Raw genomic sequence first — 20,877 nt, forward strand, 5'->3', positions numbered from 1 at the left:
TCATCCCAAAACCACCCCCACGCAGCCCTGGTCTGTGCAAAAACTATCGTCCACAAACTCAGTCCCTGGTACCAAAGAGATTGGGGACTGCTGCTCTGCTGAGATCCTCTCCTGAAAGTAGCCTCTGATTTTCTTTGCTCTAGCCGCTCCTGTCTTCTTGCACTTCTCAAAGAGCTTCAAAGAGGCATGGCTTTGTCTTCATGATCCGACTTCAGTGTTGCCTAAGGAGCCTGTAACTCTCCATTTCCTGTCTTTCCTCTGAGAGAACCCAGGAGGTCATTAGTTGCCCACCAAGCTGGCTGTATTTCCCTAGTCAAATTGGCTGCATAATTGAACAAATACAAGCACACATTTAGAGCAAATGGGAAAGGATATTGAAAACTGAGAGTGTCTTGGGTCCTCTGGACATATGTATATGGGTACTTTGTGTTCCTTTATTCTGTAGCAAGGGCTTATCTCCAAAGGACAGCAAAGGAAGGAGGCTTGAAGATCTCCATTCCTGACTAGATATGTTACTGAATTCTGTTATTCTTATTCATGACACCTCCCCACCATCACCTTGAAAAACAGAAAATGGCTAATTAGGAAGTATCCTAGGGGTATCTTATCTCTGTCTTTAGAATTCCATTTCTCCCAATTGTTGCACATAGCATTCAATAAATATTTGTTGAATAAATTAATGGATAAATGAATGGAAATGAAGCTGAATTTATTTTCATTGTTACACTCTTGCATTTAGTTTTGGTGAAAACTCTTCTTAAAACCTAATTTCATAGAGAAAAGCCTTTTGGAAGCTTTTCTTCTACTTGCTTTTCAGAATACTTCCCCTTTTTAAACGTCTTTGATGAGCACCAAGCATTGCTTTGTCATAAGTTTAGAATGCTCAAAATTCATTTTCCAAATCCTAAGCCCTGCCTGTCTCCACCCTCCTCCCCAGCATTCTCTGATTCGTGGCTTATGCTACAAAGATAAGGTGAAAGCTCTGAGCAGAAGCTAAGTCTGACTCAGAATTTTCTCAATAGCATCTCTCATAAATTTGAGTGACTAGTGACTTCTACAGTCTGTAATGTTTCACTTCTGCATAACGTCTCTCTCTCATACCACAGATAATTCTGATTCACCTCTTTGGTTGAGCCCAGTTGGATACTGAGAATTTGCTCCACTGTGTGTCTTTGGCATTGCAAACCCAAAGTTTACTTTTTCATGCATAGATGAAAGCCTGCAATCTCCTGACTTAAATCTGTAGTGTCAAATTCCAAGGTATTTTTCTCTGCACTGTCTAAATGAACTCAGACTTGCTGTGAGATTCTAGGTAGGACCCTGGCAATGAAAAAGGTAACTGTTATGAAAGACAAAACCTCATTGTCATTCTGCTGCCTGCACATCAAATTGATTAGATTGTTCCCAAGTCTAAAAGGAGGGTAAATACTAACCAGATTCACTGCGAAGTCTACAGTTAATTAAGATGGTTAGTAGATATTATATGATGCCAGGGGAATCTGGACTTCTAGTACCTACCTACTCAGTACCTTTCATATATCTTGTTGTTGGGCAGCCAGTCATTATGCAGCCTAAATGTGAGTATTCCCTTGATCCTTTTCATTCCTCCAATGGCTATGTAAGATCGTTAATGTTATATTCAGAGAAATTCAAGATTGGCTACTTATACCACTGAATTACACTAGCTGGTGATCATAATCCTGTTGCTTTCCCTTACAAATGACATGATGACCGGGCCAGAGTCTGCTGGTTTTCAATCTTCACAATCTCAGGATATCTTTATTCCATGTTCCTTTCTTAGGTCTTTGTGCGAGACTCACATGATGGTGAGGAGATGGCCAAGATGAAGCTAAAGGGGGTCATGAGTGGGCATTCCACCACAGAGATGTGGGGAGGAACAGCACAGGATATTTGGAAACTGTAAACTGTGGTGTGTCTTCTGTAACAAGGCAGGGAATGGGAAGAGACAAAGCCAGACAGGTCAGCAAGGCCAGGTGGGGATGGACAAAGATGTGATGAGGTGCTGAGGAGTAGGGGCCTCCTGCACGCCGCCCCCCACACCAGGGTGAGCCAGGATTGATCCTGTTAGACTTATATGCATGACTGGACAGCTGTGTGTGGATGGGGCTGGGAGTGGGTGAGGACTTTGAAAAGCACAATCCTGGAAGAAGGAGTCATATTGGCAGGGAGCATGGAAGCCCAGGAAAGAGATAAGGGCCTACAGGAAGGTAATAGAAAAGGGGTGAGGGATATTTTGGGGGAGGGGTAGGGCTGTGTGGCTGGCTGGTTAGTTGGATCTGGGGAGGGAAGGAATGAGCCCCAATTCTGGATGAGGCACAACAAGGTTTGTGGACAGCTGGGACTGACAACTCAGGAGGAGCTGTCTACTGATAAATTGAGAGTTTGCCCTTCGATTCAGCAGGATTTATCGAGGGCCTTCCTCAAGGTTGAGTCACTGGAAGATGGTGAATGGGGTGCAGAAGACATCGAGTTTGAGGTTCTGGTGATGTTTGTTGAGTTGCTAGATCATGTCCAACTTTTTGTGACCCTATGGACTGTAGCCTGCCAGGGCCCCCATCCATGGAATTCTCCAGGCAAGAATACTGGAGTGGGTTGCCATTCCCTTCTCCAGGGGATCTTCCCACTCCAGGGATCGAACCTTCGTCTCCTGCATTGGCAGGCAGATTCTTTTCCACTGAGCCACCTGGGAAGCCCTTCTGGTGACATACCCACGGACAAATGTGTGACAGGGAGGAGTGAAACTGTGAAGCTTGCGGGAGGGGTGTGGGCCAGAGAGAACAGATCTGTGAGTCACCAGCTCACAACTGGTAGTTGAGACTGAGGGTAAATTTATCTACCCAGGGAGCGCATGGCAGAAGGAGAACACTGGGCTTGGTAGAACTCTAGAAGATGTAAACACTAAAATGTTTATATAATTCCTTTTATTATTTTAGTAAGTAATTCATGCACATTATGGGAAATCCAAAGACATGTAGAGAAAAGTGAATCTTTTTCCAGCCTTGTCCTCTGGCTGTCGTTCTCCCAGCTCTCTACATATGCAAATATTTGTAATCCGTGGTTGGGATTATTTCACAGGGTGCCGTGCAGTGTTCATTTGGTCTTTTTGTTCTACTTAAAGATCCCTAATAACTTTACACATGCTGGAGGAATATGCCAGAATAAAAGGGGGGAAGAGAGCTTTTCCAAGAGTAGACAGGAGGGAAAGAGGCACAGGGCACAGGAGGAGGCCTTGTTTTGAGCAAGAGAAGTGGAAGAGTTAGTCGCTCAGTCATGTCGGACTCTTTATGACCCTACGGACAGTAGCCCACTAGGCTCCTCTCTCTGTGGGATTCTCCAGGCAAGAATACTGGAGTGGGTTGCCATTTCCTTCTCCAGGGGATCTTCTCAACCCAGGAATTGAACCCAGGTCTCCTGTACTGCAGGCAGATTCTTTACCATCTGAGCCACCAGGGAAGCCCAATCAGGAGCACCTCCGAAAACGCTGTTGTAGGTGACGAAGTCTGGGTAAGGAACAAGGGTGAGGAAGGTAACAGTGCATGGTCACTATCTAGTAGACATCACTGGTAGATTCTGATTCTCATAGTTGGTCTTTACAGTTTTATAAATTCAAAAGAGCAGTGTATGAGACATTTAATGAAACTGGGGCCTAATGCCACTTGGCACTATGAGCCCCCAAAACAAAGGGCTTTAAGATAAAGGGAGCTAGTTTTCCCACATACATCAGACCACCAATATCTTTCATGGCAAGAGAAGCTGAAGGACATACCTACTGCATTTAATAAGCTTGCCTCAGGCTGGGAGGACAGTTGCATGGGGCGGGGTCACCATGATTCAGAGGCTCGGTTTCCAACTAAGCAACCCAGTAACCCAAGTTCCTTCAGTTTATCCTGAGTTAACCAAAGCTCAGGGGGACCAGTTCATCCTATCCCATTCATGGATGTGGATGAATGATGTTGAATGACAATTTATTTCCTCCTTTATCTGAGCTCTCCCTCTTTTTAACTGTCTTGTTACACTAAATGTGTTAATGTGACCCTCAACCTTTTTGGGGAGCAGCCTGAGGTTTTTTTGAAGAAATTTTTCTTTTTCACAGTAAAGATGGTTTTAATGTGCATATTATAATCCTCTGTAAACAGACAATTTAACTTAGATTCTAATCTTTTTTTAAAATTGAAGTATAGATGATTTACAATATTGTGTTTCAGGTGTATAGCAAAGTAATTGAAGTATGTGTGTATGTGTGTACTTTTTTGCCATTATAGGTTATCACAAGATACTGTATATAGTTCCCTACGCTATATGGTAAATCCTTGTTGTTTATTTTATATATGGTAGTATCTGTTAATCCCAAACTGTACTTTATCCCTCCCTCTCTTCCCTTTTGGTAACTATAGGTTTGGTTTCTATGTCTTGTGAGTCTTTTTGTGTTCTTTAAATAAATTCATTTGTACTGTTTCTTAAATTCCACATATAAGTGATATATTAGTCTTTGTCTGACTTCATTTAGTATGATAATCTCTAGGTCCATCCATGTTGTTGCAAATGGCATTATTTCACTCTTTTTTATGGCTGAGTAATATTCCATTGTGTGTGTATGTACCACATCTTCTTTATCCATTTGTCTGTTGATGGACAACAGCATGAAGTTTTAGGTGCAAATACTCATTCTGTTTAAGTGGGAAATATATATTTTTTAAAGATTGGAGGTATCACTCCATTTTAGGGTCTTGTGTCTTAGATATCTTAGAAATGATAACAAAAGTAAAACTGGTGAGCTTAGGCCTTGGCACAGGAAATTAGATAGGCATAAGGATTGCTTCAGGCTTCCCTTGTGGCTCAGCAGTAAAGAACCCACCTGCCAATGCAGGAGACACTGGTTTGATCCTTGAATTAGGAAGATCCCCTGGAGAAGGAAATGGCAACCCACTCTAGTATTCTTGCCCGGAAAGTCCCATGGACAGAGGAGCCTGGAGGGCTACAGTCTGTGGGGTCACAAAAGAGTCAGACACAACTTAAGTTACTGAACAACAAGATTGCTTTATCTCAGAGAAAAACCTAAGTAACCCCTCCAGTGATAACAGTATTCACGATTTCCTGGTATAGCCATTGTCTTCCTAGAACAGGCTGGATAAAAGCTGAAGTTCTTACAAGCCAGTTTCCCTTTTAGATCCTCCATGAAGACCCTCATCCTTCTTGTAGCTTTTATTACCAGACCATCATGCTACAGTAGAACTGACTATAGTCTTAACTTTATTTAGTTACATTCCAAACCTGAGGATATCATTCCACTCAACTCACCAGATAGTTAGTGAATACTTAATGTATTTTTCAAAGTACCAAGACTACAAAAAGGGATAAGCCTTGATTCTTACTCTCATGGAGCTCAAAATGTAATAAAAAAGACATTAACATGTAAACAACTAAGTGTAACCCAGTATTACAAGTGCTTGTATTGAAGAGAGTTGAAGAAAGGCTGAATCAGAGTTTCCAGGCTGAGAGAGGAAGTAAGGATGAGCCTTCCAGTCTGTTGAGACCATGAGATATGTGCGTTCAGAGCACAGGAGGGAAAGAACAAGAGAGTAGTGGAATGGTAGCTGGAGATCACTGTTGAAAGGGTTTTATATGTCAGACAAAGGAGTTTGTATTTATCCTATAAGCAGTTGAGCAGTGAGGGCTTTTTGAGGAGGAAATGATGGAGAAAAATGATTGTAGGCAGGGAGCTAAAGCCATGGAGACTGGCAGAAGGACAGAGCAACAGTTCGTTGAAAGATGGCAAGGTTCTTAACTAAGGATCCCTTACACAAGTGAAGAAGGGCTGAAAAAATGGGAAGGTCACTGGATGAATGAGGCCAGGGAAGATGAGAGAAGGAGGAATGGGGCAGTCTGAATTTTTTCACTAGGCAACTGGGACATGACAAGTAAACAAAAACCATAGAACATACAAGAAAAGCTACTAAGCAGCCAAGGTCAGTGGATAGAGAAAAAGAACTATGTTCTGAGCATCCTGTTGTTTGCCCCAGGAGATTCAAGTGGAAATTTCCTATATTGCTTTTATGTATTCACTTTCCAAAAAGGATTTTTTAAAAAAACGTAGCAATAAGATTCCTATAGTAGAAATAGTAAAGCAATGAACATAGTAGGGATTAGCTTAGTTGATATAATTGAGCTTCAAATTTGATTTCAGGTTCCCTGCAGGCAGGGGGCTAAGAGGAAACGATTTGTCTCTCTCTCATTGTTGGATGAAAGAAGTAAAGAAACATGATTATCTTTGTTTAAACCCAGTGATGGTTATACATCCTTGACATCAGCCCAATTGTAGTGTTCTGTGGAACTCACTTTGGTAAGAACTAGCACCCCACTCCAGTACTCTTGCCTGGAGAATCCCACGGATGGAAGGAGCCTGGTGGGCTACAGTCCACGGAGTCGCAAAGAGTCAGACATGACTTAGCGACTTCACTTTCACAGGTCGGTACTCATGTCTCTGCAAATGGAGCTTGGATTTTTCTCACAAAATTGAACTCCTGATTTTCTCCAGTAGGGAAGTCCTACAATCCCAGAGACCAAAATGATTTAGTCTGGAAAATTCAAAGATAGGTATTGAATTATCTCCCATAAGATTAGATAATTATATGAGGGCTTTTACAGAATATCCCAGTGGAAGTGACCTGGCTTTGCAATCAAACCAGCAAGAAGAAATTCCACCAAGAACTTGACAAAATTAATTTGCTGTATGGAGTTCTTAATTGTCGTTAACTGATTGACTCTTGAAACATATGCACCAAAGACAGGAACTTTGGCTTCTACAATGATTACTGTTGGATTTTGCTTTCTAAGTTGTTAGATGCAAAGGCTAGTAGTTACTTGAGGCCTCTGCTGGGTTGTGGTACAAAAGTGTATTACTAACACGTGGGAAGATATTAGCAGGAATGCAGGTGTAACATTCATCTCGATGACATATTGAGGTATACATTTTGAACATGTTGAAGGAAATGGCAACCCACTCCAGCATTCTTGCCTTGGGAAATCCCATGGACAGAGGAGCCTGGCAGGCTAGAGTGCACGGGTTTGCAGAGAATACAGTCCTGTATAATGCTACTTGAGGAAACTGATTAGTTTTCTGGCACTGAAATGTTAGAGGAAGGATAAACGATGAACCTGTCAACTTTGCATGGCTTGGTACGTAGCAAGGTTAAGCTCACAGAACCCATGGCTAATGGGGACATCCAGGAGACTGTGGAAAAGACAGGTCAAGAGCTAGAAGTCTAGATTGAGGTGAGAAGTAATGGGTAGGGGAGGTGAGGTCATGGGCTTGGAGGTGGAAGCCTAGAGAGAAGACAGGGTCCTCCTAGGAAGAGAGCTTATGTGGAAAGAAGACCAAGGACCTCCTGGTGTACTGGATTGTAACTGGCCAGGCCCAGTTCTCCACCAGTAGCAAAGTTAGAAATGGTTTCCTGCTTTGTATTAATTATATACTTGGATGACTTCTGTAGACTATCAAACCCTCCCCCTTTTACCCCCTGCTATGTTAATAATTAAAGTTCTGTATCTTCAAGTCCTGGGTTACCTTTTGGTACCACTCTGTCTGCTAACTGCAGTTAATAGGTAAATCCACATGATCCTTTTTCTATAATTTCTGAGTAACTCCAAGTGACTGTTTTGAGGATAGAAATAACCTCTATTCTTAGCTTAAACAATGAGCATAATTCACAGCCCTTTTACCCGGTAGTATAAGATTTGTCTACAGGAAACTAAACAGTATCCCACACACTAGAAGCTGAGCTGTTGAATGGCAAGGGACTGTGTCTCACTTATCTTTCTCTCTGTAGTGCTGGGTGTAGAAATACGTGTTCATTAAAGGAATGGATAAATGCCCTTTGGACTTTTCTTATGGCCTGCCAGATTTTTTGGCTGGTTTTCAGCTGTCTTCTTTGTTTTTCTCATGTCATATGTTATTGTTCTTTGCCCAAAATCTTTAATAAACCTATTTATTTTCTTCTTTTTAACTTTTATTGGAGTATAGTTGATTTACAATATTGTGTTAGTTTTTGCTGTACAGCAAAATGAATCAGTTGCACATATACATATATGCACTCTTTTCTAGATTATTTTACCATACAGGTCATTCCAGAGTATGAGTAGAGTTCCCTGTGCTATACAGTAGGTCCTTATTAGTTATCTATTTTATATATAGTAAGTAGTCACTTCTTTTTATTGCTGAGTAGCACTCCATGATGGCTTCCCTGGTGGCTCAGATGGTAAAAATCTTCCCGTTACTTGTTTTATATAAAGTTGTGTGTGTGTGTGTCAGTCCCAGTTATCCCTCTCCTCCCCTTCCCTCCCTGGTAACTATAAACTATCAGTTTCTGCATCTGTAACTCTATTTCTGTTTTTTTAAGTTCATTTGTATCATCTTCTTTAGATTTCACATGTAAGTGATATCAAATGGTATTTGTCTTTCTCTGACTTACTTCACTTAGCATCTCTAGGTCCATCCATGTTGCTGCAAAAGGCATTATTTCATTCTTAATGGCTGAGTAGTATTCCAATGTATATGTGTACCACATCATCTTTATCCATTCATTTGTTGGTGGACATTTAGGTTATTTCCATGTCTTGGCTGTTGTAAATAGTGCATCAGTGAACACTGGGGCACATGTATCTTTTCAAATTAAAGATTCCTCTGGATATATGACCAGGAGTGGGATTGCTGGATCATATGGTAACTCTAGTTTTTTAAGGAATCTCCATACTGGTTTTCATAGTGGCTGTACCAATTTACATTCCCACCCACAGTGTAGGAGGGTTCCCTTTTCTCCACATCCTCTCCAACATTTATTGTTTGTAGACCTTTTGATGATGGCCATTCTGAGCAGTGTGAGGTGATAACCTCGCTGTAGTTTAGATTTGTATTTCTCTGATAATTAGTGATGTTGAGCATCTTTTCATGTGCCTTTTGGCCATCTGTATGTCTTCTTTGGAGAAATGTCTATTTAGATCTTCTGCCCATTTGTTGATTAGGTTGTTTGTTTGTTGACATAGAGCTACATGAGCTGTTTGTATATTTTGGAGGTTAATCCCTTGTCAGTCACTTTGTTTGCAATATTTTCTCCCATTCTGTGGGTGGTCCTTTATGTCATTTTCCATTCAACTGAAAACATTGAAGTTGTTTAGGTTAACCCAGACTTTAAGATTTCCTGGGATTATTTTTGGGGCTCTCTTTTAAATTCATTGTCTGAAAATCCTTAGACGTGTCTGCATAGATAAATTCTGTAGGCATGTACACGCCATGTTTCTCTTATGTACATGGCTTAAACTTGATTTCTCCATAGTAGGAGAAAACATTAGAAAATTATTTACCTCATTGGGGAAATATCTTTTGTTCTATAAGAAGTAGAATTTTGAATTTATAACTTATTTTTTATAAAAGCTTTGAAGTGAAGTCACTCAGTTGTGTCCGACTCTTTGGGACCCGATGGACTGTAGCCTACCAGGCTCCTCCATCCATGGGATTTTCCAAGCAAGAGTACTGGAGTGGGTTGCCATTTCCTTCTCCAGGGGATCTTCCCAACCCAGGGATTGAACCCGGGTCTCGTGCATTGTAGGCAGACGCTTTACCGTCTGAGCTAATAAGAGCTTTACCAAGATATAATTCACATACCATAAAATTAACCCATTTAAAGTGTGTGAGTCCCTAATTATTAGTATATTCACAGAATTGTGTAACCATCATCACATAACCAACTTTATAACAATTTCCTCACCCCAAAAAGAAACCCCATACCAATTTTCAGTCACTCTGCATTTCTTCCAAGACAACCACACTCTAGCCCTAGACAATCAATAATCTACTTTGTCTGCATGGATTTGTTTATTCTGGACATTTCATGTAATAGGGGGTCATTTGTAACTGACTTCTTTCATGTAGCATAATATTTTCAAGGGACTGTTATGTTAGAGCATGTATTAGTTCAATTGCTAAGTTGTGTCCGACTCTTTGCCACCCCATGGACTGAACCATACCAGGCTCATCTGTCCTCCATTGTCTCCCAGAGTTTGTTCAAACTCTTGTCCATTGAGTCAGTGATGCTATCCAACCATCTCATCCTCTGCTTCCCTCTTCTCTTGTCCTCATTCTTTCCCAGCATCAGGATCTTTTCCAGTGAGTTGGCACTTAGCATCAGATGGCCAAAGTATTGGAGTGTCAGCATCAACATCAGTCCTTCTAATGAATATTCAGGGTTCATTGCCTTTAGGATTTACTTATTTGATCTCCTTGCAGTCCAGAGGACTCTCAAGAGGCTTCTCCAGCACCACAGTTCTAAAGCATCAATTCTTCAACGCTCAGCCTTCTTTATGGTCTAACTTTCACATCCATACATGACTACCAGAAAAACCATAGCTTTGACTATGTAGACCTTTTGTTGGCAAAGTAATGTCTCTGCTTTATAATATACTGTCTAGGTTTGTCATAGCTTTCCTGGTGAGGAGCAACTGTCTTTTAATTTCATGACTGTAGTCACTGTCCACAGTGATTCTGGAGCCCAGGAAAATAAAATCTGTCCTGTTTCCATTTTATCACCTTCTGTTTGCCATGAAGTGATGGGAGCAGATGCCATGATCTTCATTTTTTGAATGTTGAGTTTCAAGCCAGCTTTTTCACTCTCCTCTTTCACCTTCATGAAGAAGCTCTTTAGTTTCTCTTTACTTTCTGCCATTACAGTGGTGTCATCTGCGTATCTGAGGTTGTTGATATTTCTCCAAGCAGTCTTGATTCCAGCTTGAGCTTTATCCAGCCTGGCATTTCACATGATGTACTCTGCATAGAAGTTAAATAAGTAGGGTGACAGTATGCAGCCAATTTGCATACTCCTTTCCCAATTTGCAGTTAGTTGTTCATGTCTGATTCTAACTGTTGCTTCCTGATCCATATCCAGGTTTCTCTGGAGACAGGTAAGGTGTTCTGGTAGTCCCATCTCTTTTAGAATTTTCCACAGTTTGTTGTGATCCACACAGTCAAAGACTTTAGGGTAGTCAATAAAGAAGAGGTAGATGGTTTTTTTGGAATTCCCTTGCTTTCTCCATGGTCCAGCAAATGTTGCCCATTTGATCTGTTTCCTCTGCCTTTTCTAAATCCAGCTTGTACATCTAGAACTTCTCAGTTCCTGTTGAAACCTAGCATAACCTTGGTTTTTAGCATAACCTTGTTAGCATGTGAAATGAGTGCAATTGTATGGTAGTTTGAGCATTCTTTGGCATTGCCTTCTTTGCAGTTGGAATGAAAAGTGACCTTTTCCAATCCTTTGTCCACTGCCAAGTGTTGACAAATCTGTCTACATACTGAGTGCAGCACTTTAACAGCATCATCTTTTAGGATTTTCAATAGCTCAGCTGGAATTCCATCATCTCCACTAGCTTTGTTTACAGCATGTATTAGCACTTCATTCTTTTTTATTACTGAGTGATATTTCATCATATGGAAATACTACATTCTAAAATATTCATCTGGTAGTTGATGGACATTTGAGTTGTTTCCACTGAATGGCTATTGTGAATAGTTCTTCCATGAACTTTTGTGTGTGAGTACTGGGACTTTATAGAAATGATTCTTTAGTTTCTGTCATTGTAATAGAGGAGACCATAGGATCAAATACAGCAAGAGTGTATAGCAGTGCATGCCAGGAAATGAAAAATAGGCCAACAAGATAAATTTACTGGGAGAATTTAAGGCCAGGTCTAACTACTCATGAGGGACTCAAGTCAGGACACACAAAGCTTAAAATTATGATTCTCTTTGAGACTGTTATAGCTTTTTGCTGACCACAGATAATGAAAGTTTGATATTTTACTATATATGTTTGAAAATTGAAACACACTTTTCCCAATGGTACTATTCCTGGAGACCAGACTTCCTCACTTCTAAAACCTTTCCCATCTTAGCATGCTTTTTGGATGGTTAAAACTAGTCACTGTCATACTCGTCTTGGGTTTTGTCTGTCTACCTTATTTCTAAGTATAATGGGATTTTTAAAAATGAACTCTTCTTGTTTTGAACCTCTGATTAATACACTTATTCTTAGATAATACTGTGTTAGTCCTTGATCAGGAATTTGATCAAATTTGAAAAAAATCTCAGTCATTGAAGATAAAAGCAAACTAGAGTCAATTAATACTGTCAGGTTCTGTCTCATGGAGCTTGAGCAAGATATAGATTGCTATGTCAAGGACAACTCCTGAGAATAGAGTATATCTAAATATATTAACCCTGTAAATTTGGTCTGAACAGTTTATTACAATAATCTATGGGTAAAGTTTTATCATGTGGTCACATGCCCAGCAAATTTGGTCACATCTGAGGAAATCTCATCCTAGTGATCTTAGCTTAGTGATTTTATTTTGCCCAGATGGTCAGCTGTGATACACTTTACTACAGCAAAGATGATGGAAAATATAGAGTAATTACCAGATTCTGGGGGTAGCTACTATAGTGATGGGGGGGGGACTAGAATTAAAGAAAATATGATGAATCAACTTGTAAGTGTTCTCAAGCTAACCTATATATATAAAGAGCGAGTGTGTTGTTCTTTAGTTGTTCAGTCGTGTCCGACTCTTTGCAACCCCATGGACTGTATAGCCTGCCTGGCTCCTCCATCCATGGGATTTCCCAGGCAAGAATACTAGAATGGGTTGCCATTGCCTTCTCCAGGGGATCTTCCTGACCCAGCTATCAAACCTTCGTCTCCTGCATTGGCAGGCGGGTTCTTTAGATGAGCCACCAGGGAAGCATGTATATATGTGTGTGTGTGTGTGTGTGTGTGTGTGAGTGATATATATATATATATGTGTGTGTGTGTGTGTGTGTATATGTATATATATGTGTGTGTGTGTGTGTGTGTATGTATATATGTGTATGTATATATATATATATATATATATATAGTGCCAAGCTCAGTAGGTTTTACTAGATTGCTGTTCTTTCAGATAGTTTAAGTGCTTTCTTTTGGTAAGTAGGGATTTCCCTGGCAGCTCAGATGGTAAAGAGTCTGCCTGCAATGTGGGAGACCCAGGTTCGAACCCTGGGCCAGGAAGATCCCCTGGAGAAGGCAATGGCAACCCACTCCAGTATTCTTGCCTGGAGAATCCCATGGAGGGAGGAGCCAGGCAGGCTACAGTCCATGGGGTCGCAAAGAATCGGACACAAATGAGCGACTTCACTTTTTGGTAAGTAGCTTTCAACACACCAAAGTTTGCAAATCCACAGAGTAGACAATATAGGGAGAAAGAAGTCATAATAATTATGAATACTTAGAATGAGCCAGGCCTGGTTCTAACAGAGCTGTACATAGAGACTGTAGACTGCACTGGCCCACTGAGCCTCCTGACATGGTAAGAGCTTAGGGCAGTTTTCTAGCCTCAGCAGTTGGCATAGCCTGGCTTTGAATCAAGGTCTTTCTGACTCCCAAACCATTCTCTCAAGCCCTCTTCTAATTCCCGCCTCAGCCATAGGTTGCAAAAGGGACCAAAAAGACAGTGTGCCCAAAGAAAAATTATCTCACATTTCTTTACTTGATTCAATATTGTGTTTCAATGCAGATATCACTGGAAGAAATGGTACGATTATAAAATCCCACTAAGGTTTATTCAGTAGAAAGGGGTTGGAAATGAAGAGCTCTGAATGCATTACAAGGGGACAATGCTGAGAGAAGGATTGGAAACAAGAGCCTGGGGGGTTCCTGCCATTTTTACTGTTTTGCTTAAGGCAAACCTAAAATATGCATATTTCTACTTCCCACCCTGTGAGCGGCTCCTTAATTAACACTGGTAGTGCCAAGGCATATTAATGTCTCTTTTTCTCTGGTTTAGGGGTATTTTTGACTTTGTGTTTGATAAAACTTTACAGTATAGCTTTAAATATTTCAACTATAATTGAAAAAGGCTCTGTGCAATTTCCAGTTTTTAAAATACCTCATGCTTATGAAATGTGTCTTTGCCTTTTTTTTTTTTTAGAAACTGCTAATTTGCCGGATTTATAATTGCCATAGTAGTTCTGTGTGATTTACTACATGTACCCAAATCCACATTGGTGGATATGATTTAGCAGCTTTTAATACTATACGAGGGTAAAGCTGGATTTCTCTGGACCTAATCTTTTTAGAGGCAAACCTTTGTAGTTGTTCTCGCTTTATGAAATAGATGTTATGTGTGCTCATGCTTTGATATACAGTTGGATGTATAAGACTGTTAAGACTATGATCACTGAAAAGTGATCTTCATACAAGTATTTAATTACAGTAAGGAGGTTCTATTTAAAGAGTACATGACCTGCACTGAAAACACTTGATTGACAGCAATAAATTAATAGAAATTACACAAAGATTGTTGTAATGTTCTTTATTGCAACTAGCAGAGAGCTAGTTATGATTGCCAGAGGGGCTGGATGCTTTCATGTTTTCAGCACGTGGAGGTAAAGCCAATTTGATTTCTCTCTTTTCTGTCTCTTATATCCATTAGCTAGTTAGGAAAAAAAAATTTAATGCAAATTTGTATCTGGACCACCACATTTATACACATGATGACATAAAATTAATCAGATAGAGCTACATAGTTGTAGAATGGAGGGATTTTTTTAAACTCTGTGGAGAATAAATTAATAATAAATGGCAGACTTTTTTTTTTTTTTTTTTTAGCATGACTGGCTGCAGGAAGAAATTGTGGTGACAGAAACCATGTGAAGTGAATTTGAATTAGTGTTCTTTAGGGATACCAGAGAAATATAATTTACAAGATAATCAGGAGCCTAAATAGATTCTCTGTGGAGTCGGCATCTGATTCCTGACATACATTCATCTATGTTGAAATGACTCCACAAATACCTTCCAACAATTAGAGAGTCAATAGGAGTGAAATGTGCATGTATAACTTCAAGAAAAGCAAAATATATATCAGTAATAATACAAATCGACCGCCAACTGTTAAAATGAGTAGATTGTATACTTGTGGTTAAGGTTTAAAATGAGTCACCTTGGAACAGTGGTATCTCATTGATCTTTTATGGGAATGCTATATCACCTATGTGCTTTATAAATACTGTATCCAAAAAAATGTAGCATTATGATATACTTTAAAGGGTACTGACATAGATGTTTTTAAATATAAGAAAATGACTTAAGCCCTTTAGCCCTTATAAATATTTCCCAACCCCTAAAACCACTCTGTAACCATGACCACATTTATTAGGAAATGTATAGTAAAAGTTATCTCTAATTCAACTCTTTGAACATCGGTTTTTCTTGGTAATCTTGAAAATGTATAAATACCTGTAAAAGAGAATTTAGACTCGAAAAACTTCATGTTTTACTTGGTTTCTGGCAAACATACCTCCTTTTGAGCTATTTCTGGCTTTTTTAACCTTTGCCATTATAACTTGTCCTGCCTCAGAACTTCAGGGGAAAAAAGTATTCTTTCAAAATCAGACCTGTTATTCAGCTTAATAGAAGTTTTATGTGTGCCACATATTTGTTTAGGAGAAGGTACTTGTTTGGTTCATTGGACCCTGCTGTGGTAAATTTAGATTTGAATGAGTGCTGAGGAAACCTTGATCAGACACTTATAAAATCAACACATCCTGGTAGCTTTCTGATTAATATAATGTTAGCTTTTGCTTTGAGGCGGCGTCTTCTGCTCCTTCTATTTTTCCAGTGGTAGGTAATATATGGAGTGAAAAAAATTAAAAAGTCATAACTATGCTTTAAAACAAGATGAACATCTCTGTGGACCAGAAATGGTGGGCTGGGCAGTAGTATGTGGGGCTTAGTCAATAAACTTTCAACTCCTGTTGGAATAGCAGTAATTAAAATGCAGAGTCAGACACGACTTAGTGACTAAACAACAGAATTCTCACCAGCTCGGGGCACAGAGCCAGAAATTTGAAATCAGGGTCCTGCCAAAACACACATGGAGGGAGACATACACATACTTATGTGAAAAAGTTGAAGTGTTGATCACTCAGTCATGTCCAGCTCTTTGCGACCTCATGCACTGGAGCCCGCCAGGCTCCTCTGTCTATGTGATTCTCCAGGCAAGAATACTGGAGTGGGTTGCCATGCCCTCCTCCAGGGGATCTTCCCCCTGAACTCAATAGATATGGTAAACTAGGCTGGACCCAGAGGAAGTAAGGAATTGAAAAGAGATGATTCTGAGGACTTCACTATACAAAGCAGTAAGAAAAACAGATAAATATAAATAAGCAATTAAGAAAGATAGGGAATGGACCATAAGGCTGTAAAATATACCTAGTACAAGGTTCAGAAGAAGAGAAGGGAGGAAATGGCAGAGAAGCAATAACCACCAAGAATCTTCCAGAACTGAAGAATGATGTGTGTCTTTAAGGAAACGGTCTCCTGAGAGAAATTTCAAACATCTGGGAAGGCAAGAAAGGCCTGTGTAGAGCAATTGGTATTCTTTACAGCTCAGCTTTGGGAAGTCCTGACTGATTCAAATGAGTTCTCTCTGTTTTTTACTGGAAAACATAAAAACAGAAATGCAGTATGTTGTATATATTAAACCGTGGTTTCTGAACAAGGGCGCTTATAAATAACTCATTAAAGGAGAGCTTCATGGAAAACTAGGCCCAAACAAACACCTCTCTGGAAAAGGTAGATAACTGTGTGAGAAATAAGTGGTAAGACGGTAGTCGTTTGTTGTACTATTCTGAAGCCCATGTCTAAAAGCAATGTTTTCAAAAAGGTCATTGTGGATGACCCACTCTGGTAGAAAGAGTTTTGAATAGGATTCTGCATATAAAAAGGTGTTATCAGTTGGGACATTTCAATGAAGGTGGATTTCTTTTAGCGGATACTTCAAGCAGAAAAACATAGATAATAATTTCTATGAAATGAAACCCTCTGAAGAGTGGATGATGCTTCAAGTTCACAGAAACATTTAGATGATTGTCAATTAAGTGGCCAGAAATTGGATTTAATTAACATGAACTACTTGTGTTGGCTTATACCCAGAGGACCTATGTACAGAACCTAGCTAAGGGTAAACTTATTTTGATGAATTTCTTCTTATTACTGCTTTGTCAAAGCAGATTGCTAGGAAACAAACTACATGATAACTCTCTGTGAAGACTGACAGCAGACAGAATTTCAGTCAATACAAATAGAGTATATTCCTGTAAATGAAAAAGATCATTGACTGATTTCCCTGTATTACTTGAAACAGATTCCTGGAAAACTGGTAACATTAGGTATAGGGTAGATCTTTGTGCATGCTAAGTCACTTCAGTCGTGTCCTGACTCTTTGTGACCCTATGGACTGTAGCCCACCAGGCTCCTCTGTTCATGGGATTCTCCCAGCAAGAATACTTGAGTGGGTTGCCATGCCCTCCTCTAGGGTTCTTCCCTGGGTAGAACTTCAAACAAAAACAAAAAAAGAGATTAAATTGGATTGAAATAAAATCTTCTTTGGTATGGAGGTCCAGCATTTTGAAACTGGACGTTCTGGAAGATGTGCCATTCCTGAGGAACGTTCATTCCAGGTATGGAGCAACAGAAAACATTTTCCTAAGAGGAAAAACCCTCTTGCAAAACAAGAGCCTCTGGAGACACAGGTTTGATCCCTGGGTTGGGAAGATCCCCTGGAGTAGGAAATGGCAACATGCTCCAGTATTCTTGCCTGAGAAATCCCATGGACAGAGAAGCCTGGCAGGCTACAGTCCATGGGGTTGCAAAGAGTCAGACACGATTGAGCACACACACATAACAGGAAGCCTGATCATAAGATTATTTTTCCTCCTCCAACTGGACAAGGTAAAAACTCTTCTTGACTGCTCACTACTTCTTCTCCTGTCCTTTCTCATTGATAGAGATCTTCCACCTTTGTAGCTAGGACATTCTCTAACCCAATGAAATAACATCTGTGAACAATAGAAATCTACCATCCTATTTTGGTGTTCATTATAACTGGAAGAAGGATACCAAGAGTTCTAATCATTTGCTAGGTACCAAATAACAGAAGTGCCCTCTGTTGGTATTCTCAACAATTTGAAAGCAAGAAGGAAACCCATACCCCTAAATGTCTCTATTAAAAAACATAAAAAGAAAGGACTTAAGTATTCAACTTAAAAGCTAGGGGAAAAACACATTAAGTTATAGGAGATTATTTGACATAAAAGGCGCCTGGGGTAACTGAAGAGCTTAACCACAGCCCTGATGTAAAGACTCAATAATGCAAAGTCAGCTGTTTCCATTTTATTCCATACAGTCAGTGTCACTCAAACGCTAAATATCAACAAGGATTTTCCTGGAATAGGAAATCTTGACTCTAAAATCATAGAGATGATCAAAGAGATATGAAGAGCCAAGACAATTTTATGGCAGAACAGAGTGGGAGTGAGCAGGCCTACCAGATCACAAGATATTCACAGCCAAGGTGTGGAATTTGCACAGGGACACACAAATAGTAAACCAACCACAGAGAATAGAGACCTCTGAAGCACACTTGTGTATTTATGTGTGCTCAATGGACTATAAAAATGCCATTGAAATCAGTGGGAGTCAGGGAAAGGTGGCCTATACAAGGCACAGGGCTGGCTTAATAAGTTATCTATGTCAGGGGGAGTCAAGTTAGATTTCATGTTCACACCAAACAAAAGATTCTGGGTTAAGTTGTAAATGTGAAAAACAGAGTTGTAAACTCTAAAATGTAGGTGTACAGGAGATTTTCTTAAAACATGACACTCAGAAAACATGGAGAAATGTTTTGAAATGAAAAATTGTTGTATAATAGGATGCCAAGAGTAAAAGTCAAAATTAGCTGTGCTAAGAGATAGTATTTGCTATGCTATAATTGGCAATAAATAAGCATCTAGAACATATCCAGAATTTGCATAAGAAAAAGACAAGCCAGTAGGGAAACAGCTACGGAAACATTAAAAGCCAACTAAGATGAAAGACGTTCATCCCCTAGGAATTCCCTGGCCATCCAAAGATTCTGTGCTTTCACTGCCAAGGGTGCGGGTTTGATCCCTGGTCAGGGAACTGAGATCCCATGAGCTGTGTGGCACAGCCAAAAAAAAGAGGTCAGCCTCACCAATAAAATGTACCCATCACCTGAAACTTACATGTTTGGTAACACCAAGGATTTGTTGAAGATGTGGCCAAATGGAAAACCTCACTCACTGATGGTGGGAGAGCGAATTGGTATAAAAACATTTAGGAGAGCAGTTTGGTGATCTGTGGCAACGTTGATGGTGGTGCTAGAACCCAACAATTTTACATCTACATATATTCTGTAAAGACTCTTTCAAACAAGTATTCAAGGAGACAGGTAGAAGGAAGTTCGTTGTATCGCTGTTTGTATTGGGAAAAGTTGGGAACAACCTAAATGATCTTTGACAGGAGAATGTGGATGGCATATTCAAGCTGCAAAAGAATGTTGAAGGCAAAAAGCAGCTCTTAGAATGGGATGTATATGCTTCAACAAAGTTCTTAAAGTTTAAGAACATGCTATGTTAAATAATGCTATTAGATTGAATCGCATGAAACGGCCATTTATGTAGGTTTAAAAAAGCTGAATATCACCATCTTTATTAAGTTCAACCTAGTAATGGGGATATCATGGTAATGCTGGACATGGAACTCAGGATGGCTTTGTCTCCTTAGGGGTAGTGGTGAGCAGGGGACTGATAACAATAAGGAGAACTTGTGGGGAAGCTTCTGCTGTAACTGTCATATTTTATTTCTTCAAAATTTTGAAGAAAATATGGCATATGTTAAGTATATTAAAGCACCATGGTGGGTACATGGGTACACTCTTACTATGTTCTTCTACCACGCTGTTGAAAATATTTGATCATTTGTTTAAGCAAACCCAAGTGTCAATAGAAGTAGAAGAATTATAATCCGATGACATTCTAAGGCAATATTTACACAATGATTAACTCCTTTGCTGCTTAATTATGTAAACATAGCACTCACAAGGCTTTTAAGTATAGAAGATTGAAAAGCATCTCCCCTCACACACACCAGGCAGACGCTTCAAACTTTATTTTGTTTTTTTGTTTTTTTCTTTAAGCATTGCTAAAATTGTCATCATAAAAACCATTCATTAAGTGCCTCTCTTTTGCTTGCTATTGTGTTTGGTGGCGGTCAGATATATCTCTCTGCCATTAGTGTAAGAAATGTGGTGATGATATTCAACTTCCTTTTTCTTGTTTTTTCCCTTGTTTTTTCCCCCCACTTCTTTGATGCCAAATAGGAATCTGCAGGCTGAATATGATCGTCTCAAGGAGCAGCATGAACATAAAGGCCTGTCCCCACTGCCGTCCCCTCCTGAGATGATGCCCACCTCGCCACAGAGTCCCCGGGATGCTGAGCTCATTGCTGAGGCCAAGCTACTGCGTCAACACAAAGGCCGCCTGGAAGCCAGGATGCAAATCCTGGAAGACCACAATAAACAGCTGGAGTCCCAGTTACACAGGCTCAGGCAGCTGCTGGAGCAAGTGAGACACCCCTCTCTCTAACATGGGATCTTTACAAAAATCCACTTTCCCCACTTACAACTAAGAACTAGAACTCTCAGTCCTTTTCAGAAAGGCAGCAAACATTGATTTGGTCATTATTCAGTGTGTGCTTCGCCAAGTGCTAGATAGCAAGGGATATAAGAATAGGAACGAAATGAGCATGTTGTTTTATGTTGCTTCCAGATTGTGTTCTATGAAAATGTGTTTTATTTGACCAATTTAAAATTCATCTTGGGAAAAAAATGCAGAAAGGTTTCTACTGGTATCCGAAAGTGAAATTTTTACCTCTTGAAAATCAGGAGCTCTCTTTTTTGCAGTTACTCTTATTTTGT

General features: G+C 39.9%; 1 protein-coding gene across 12 annotated transcripts in view; it reads left to right on the plus strand.

Annotated features, from left to right (window-relative positions):
* The window catches only part of DMD (dystrophin), a 2,362,639-nt gene that overhangs the window by 2,302,072 nt on the left and 39,690 nt on the right, over nucleotides 1-20,877 (plus strand). For all 12 annotated transcript variants that reach the window (XM_070783459.1, XM_070783466.1, XM_070783462.1 and 9 more), the window contains one exon: nucleotides 20,281-20,524. In XM_070783459.1, coding sequence (XP_070639560.1) covers nucleotides 20,281-20,524 — 244 coding nt within the window. The remainder of the gene's footprint in view (nucleotides 1-20,280; nucleotides 20,525-20,877) is intronic.

This window comes from Bos indicus, chromosome X, assembly GCF_029378745.1.
Source record: "Bos indicus isolate NIAB-ARS_2022 breed Sahiwal x Tharparkar chromosome X, NIAB-ARS_B.indTharparkar_mat_pri_1.0, whole genome shotgun sequence".
NCBI classification, from domain to species: Eukaryota; Metazoa; Chordata; class Mammalia; order Artiodactyla; family Bovidae; genus Bos; species Bos indicus.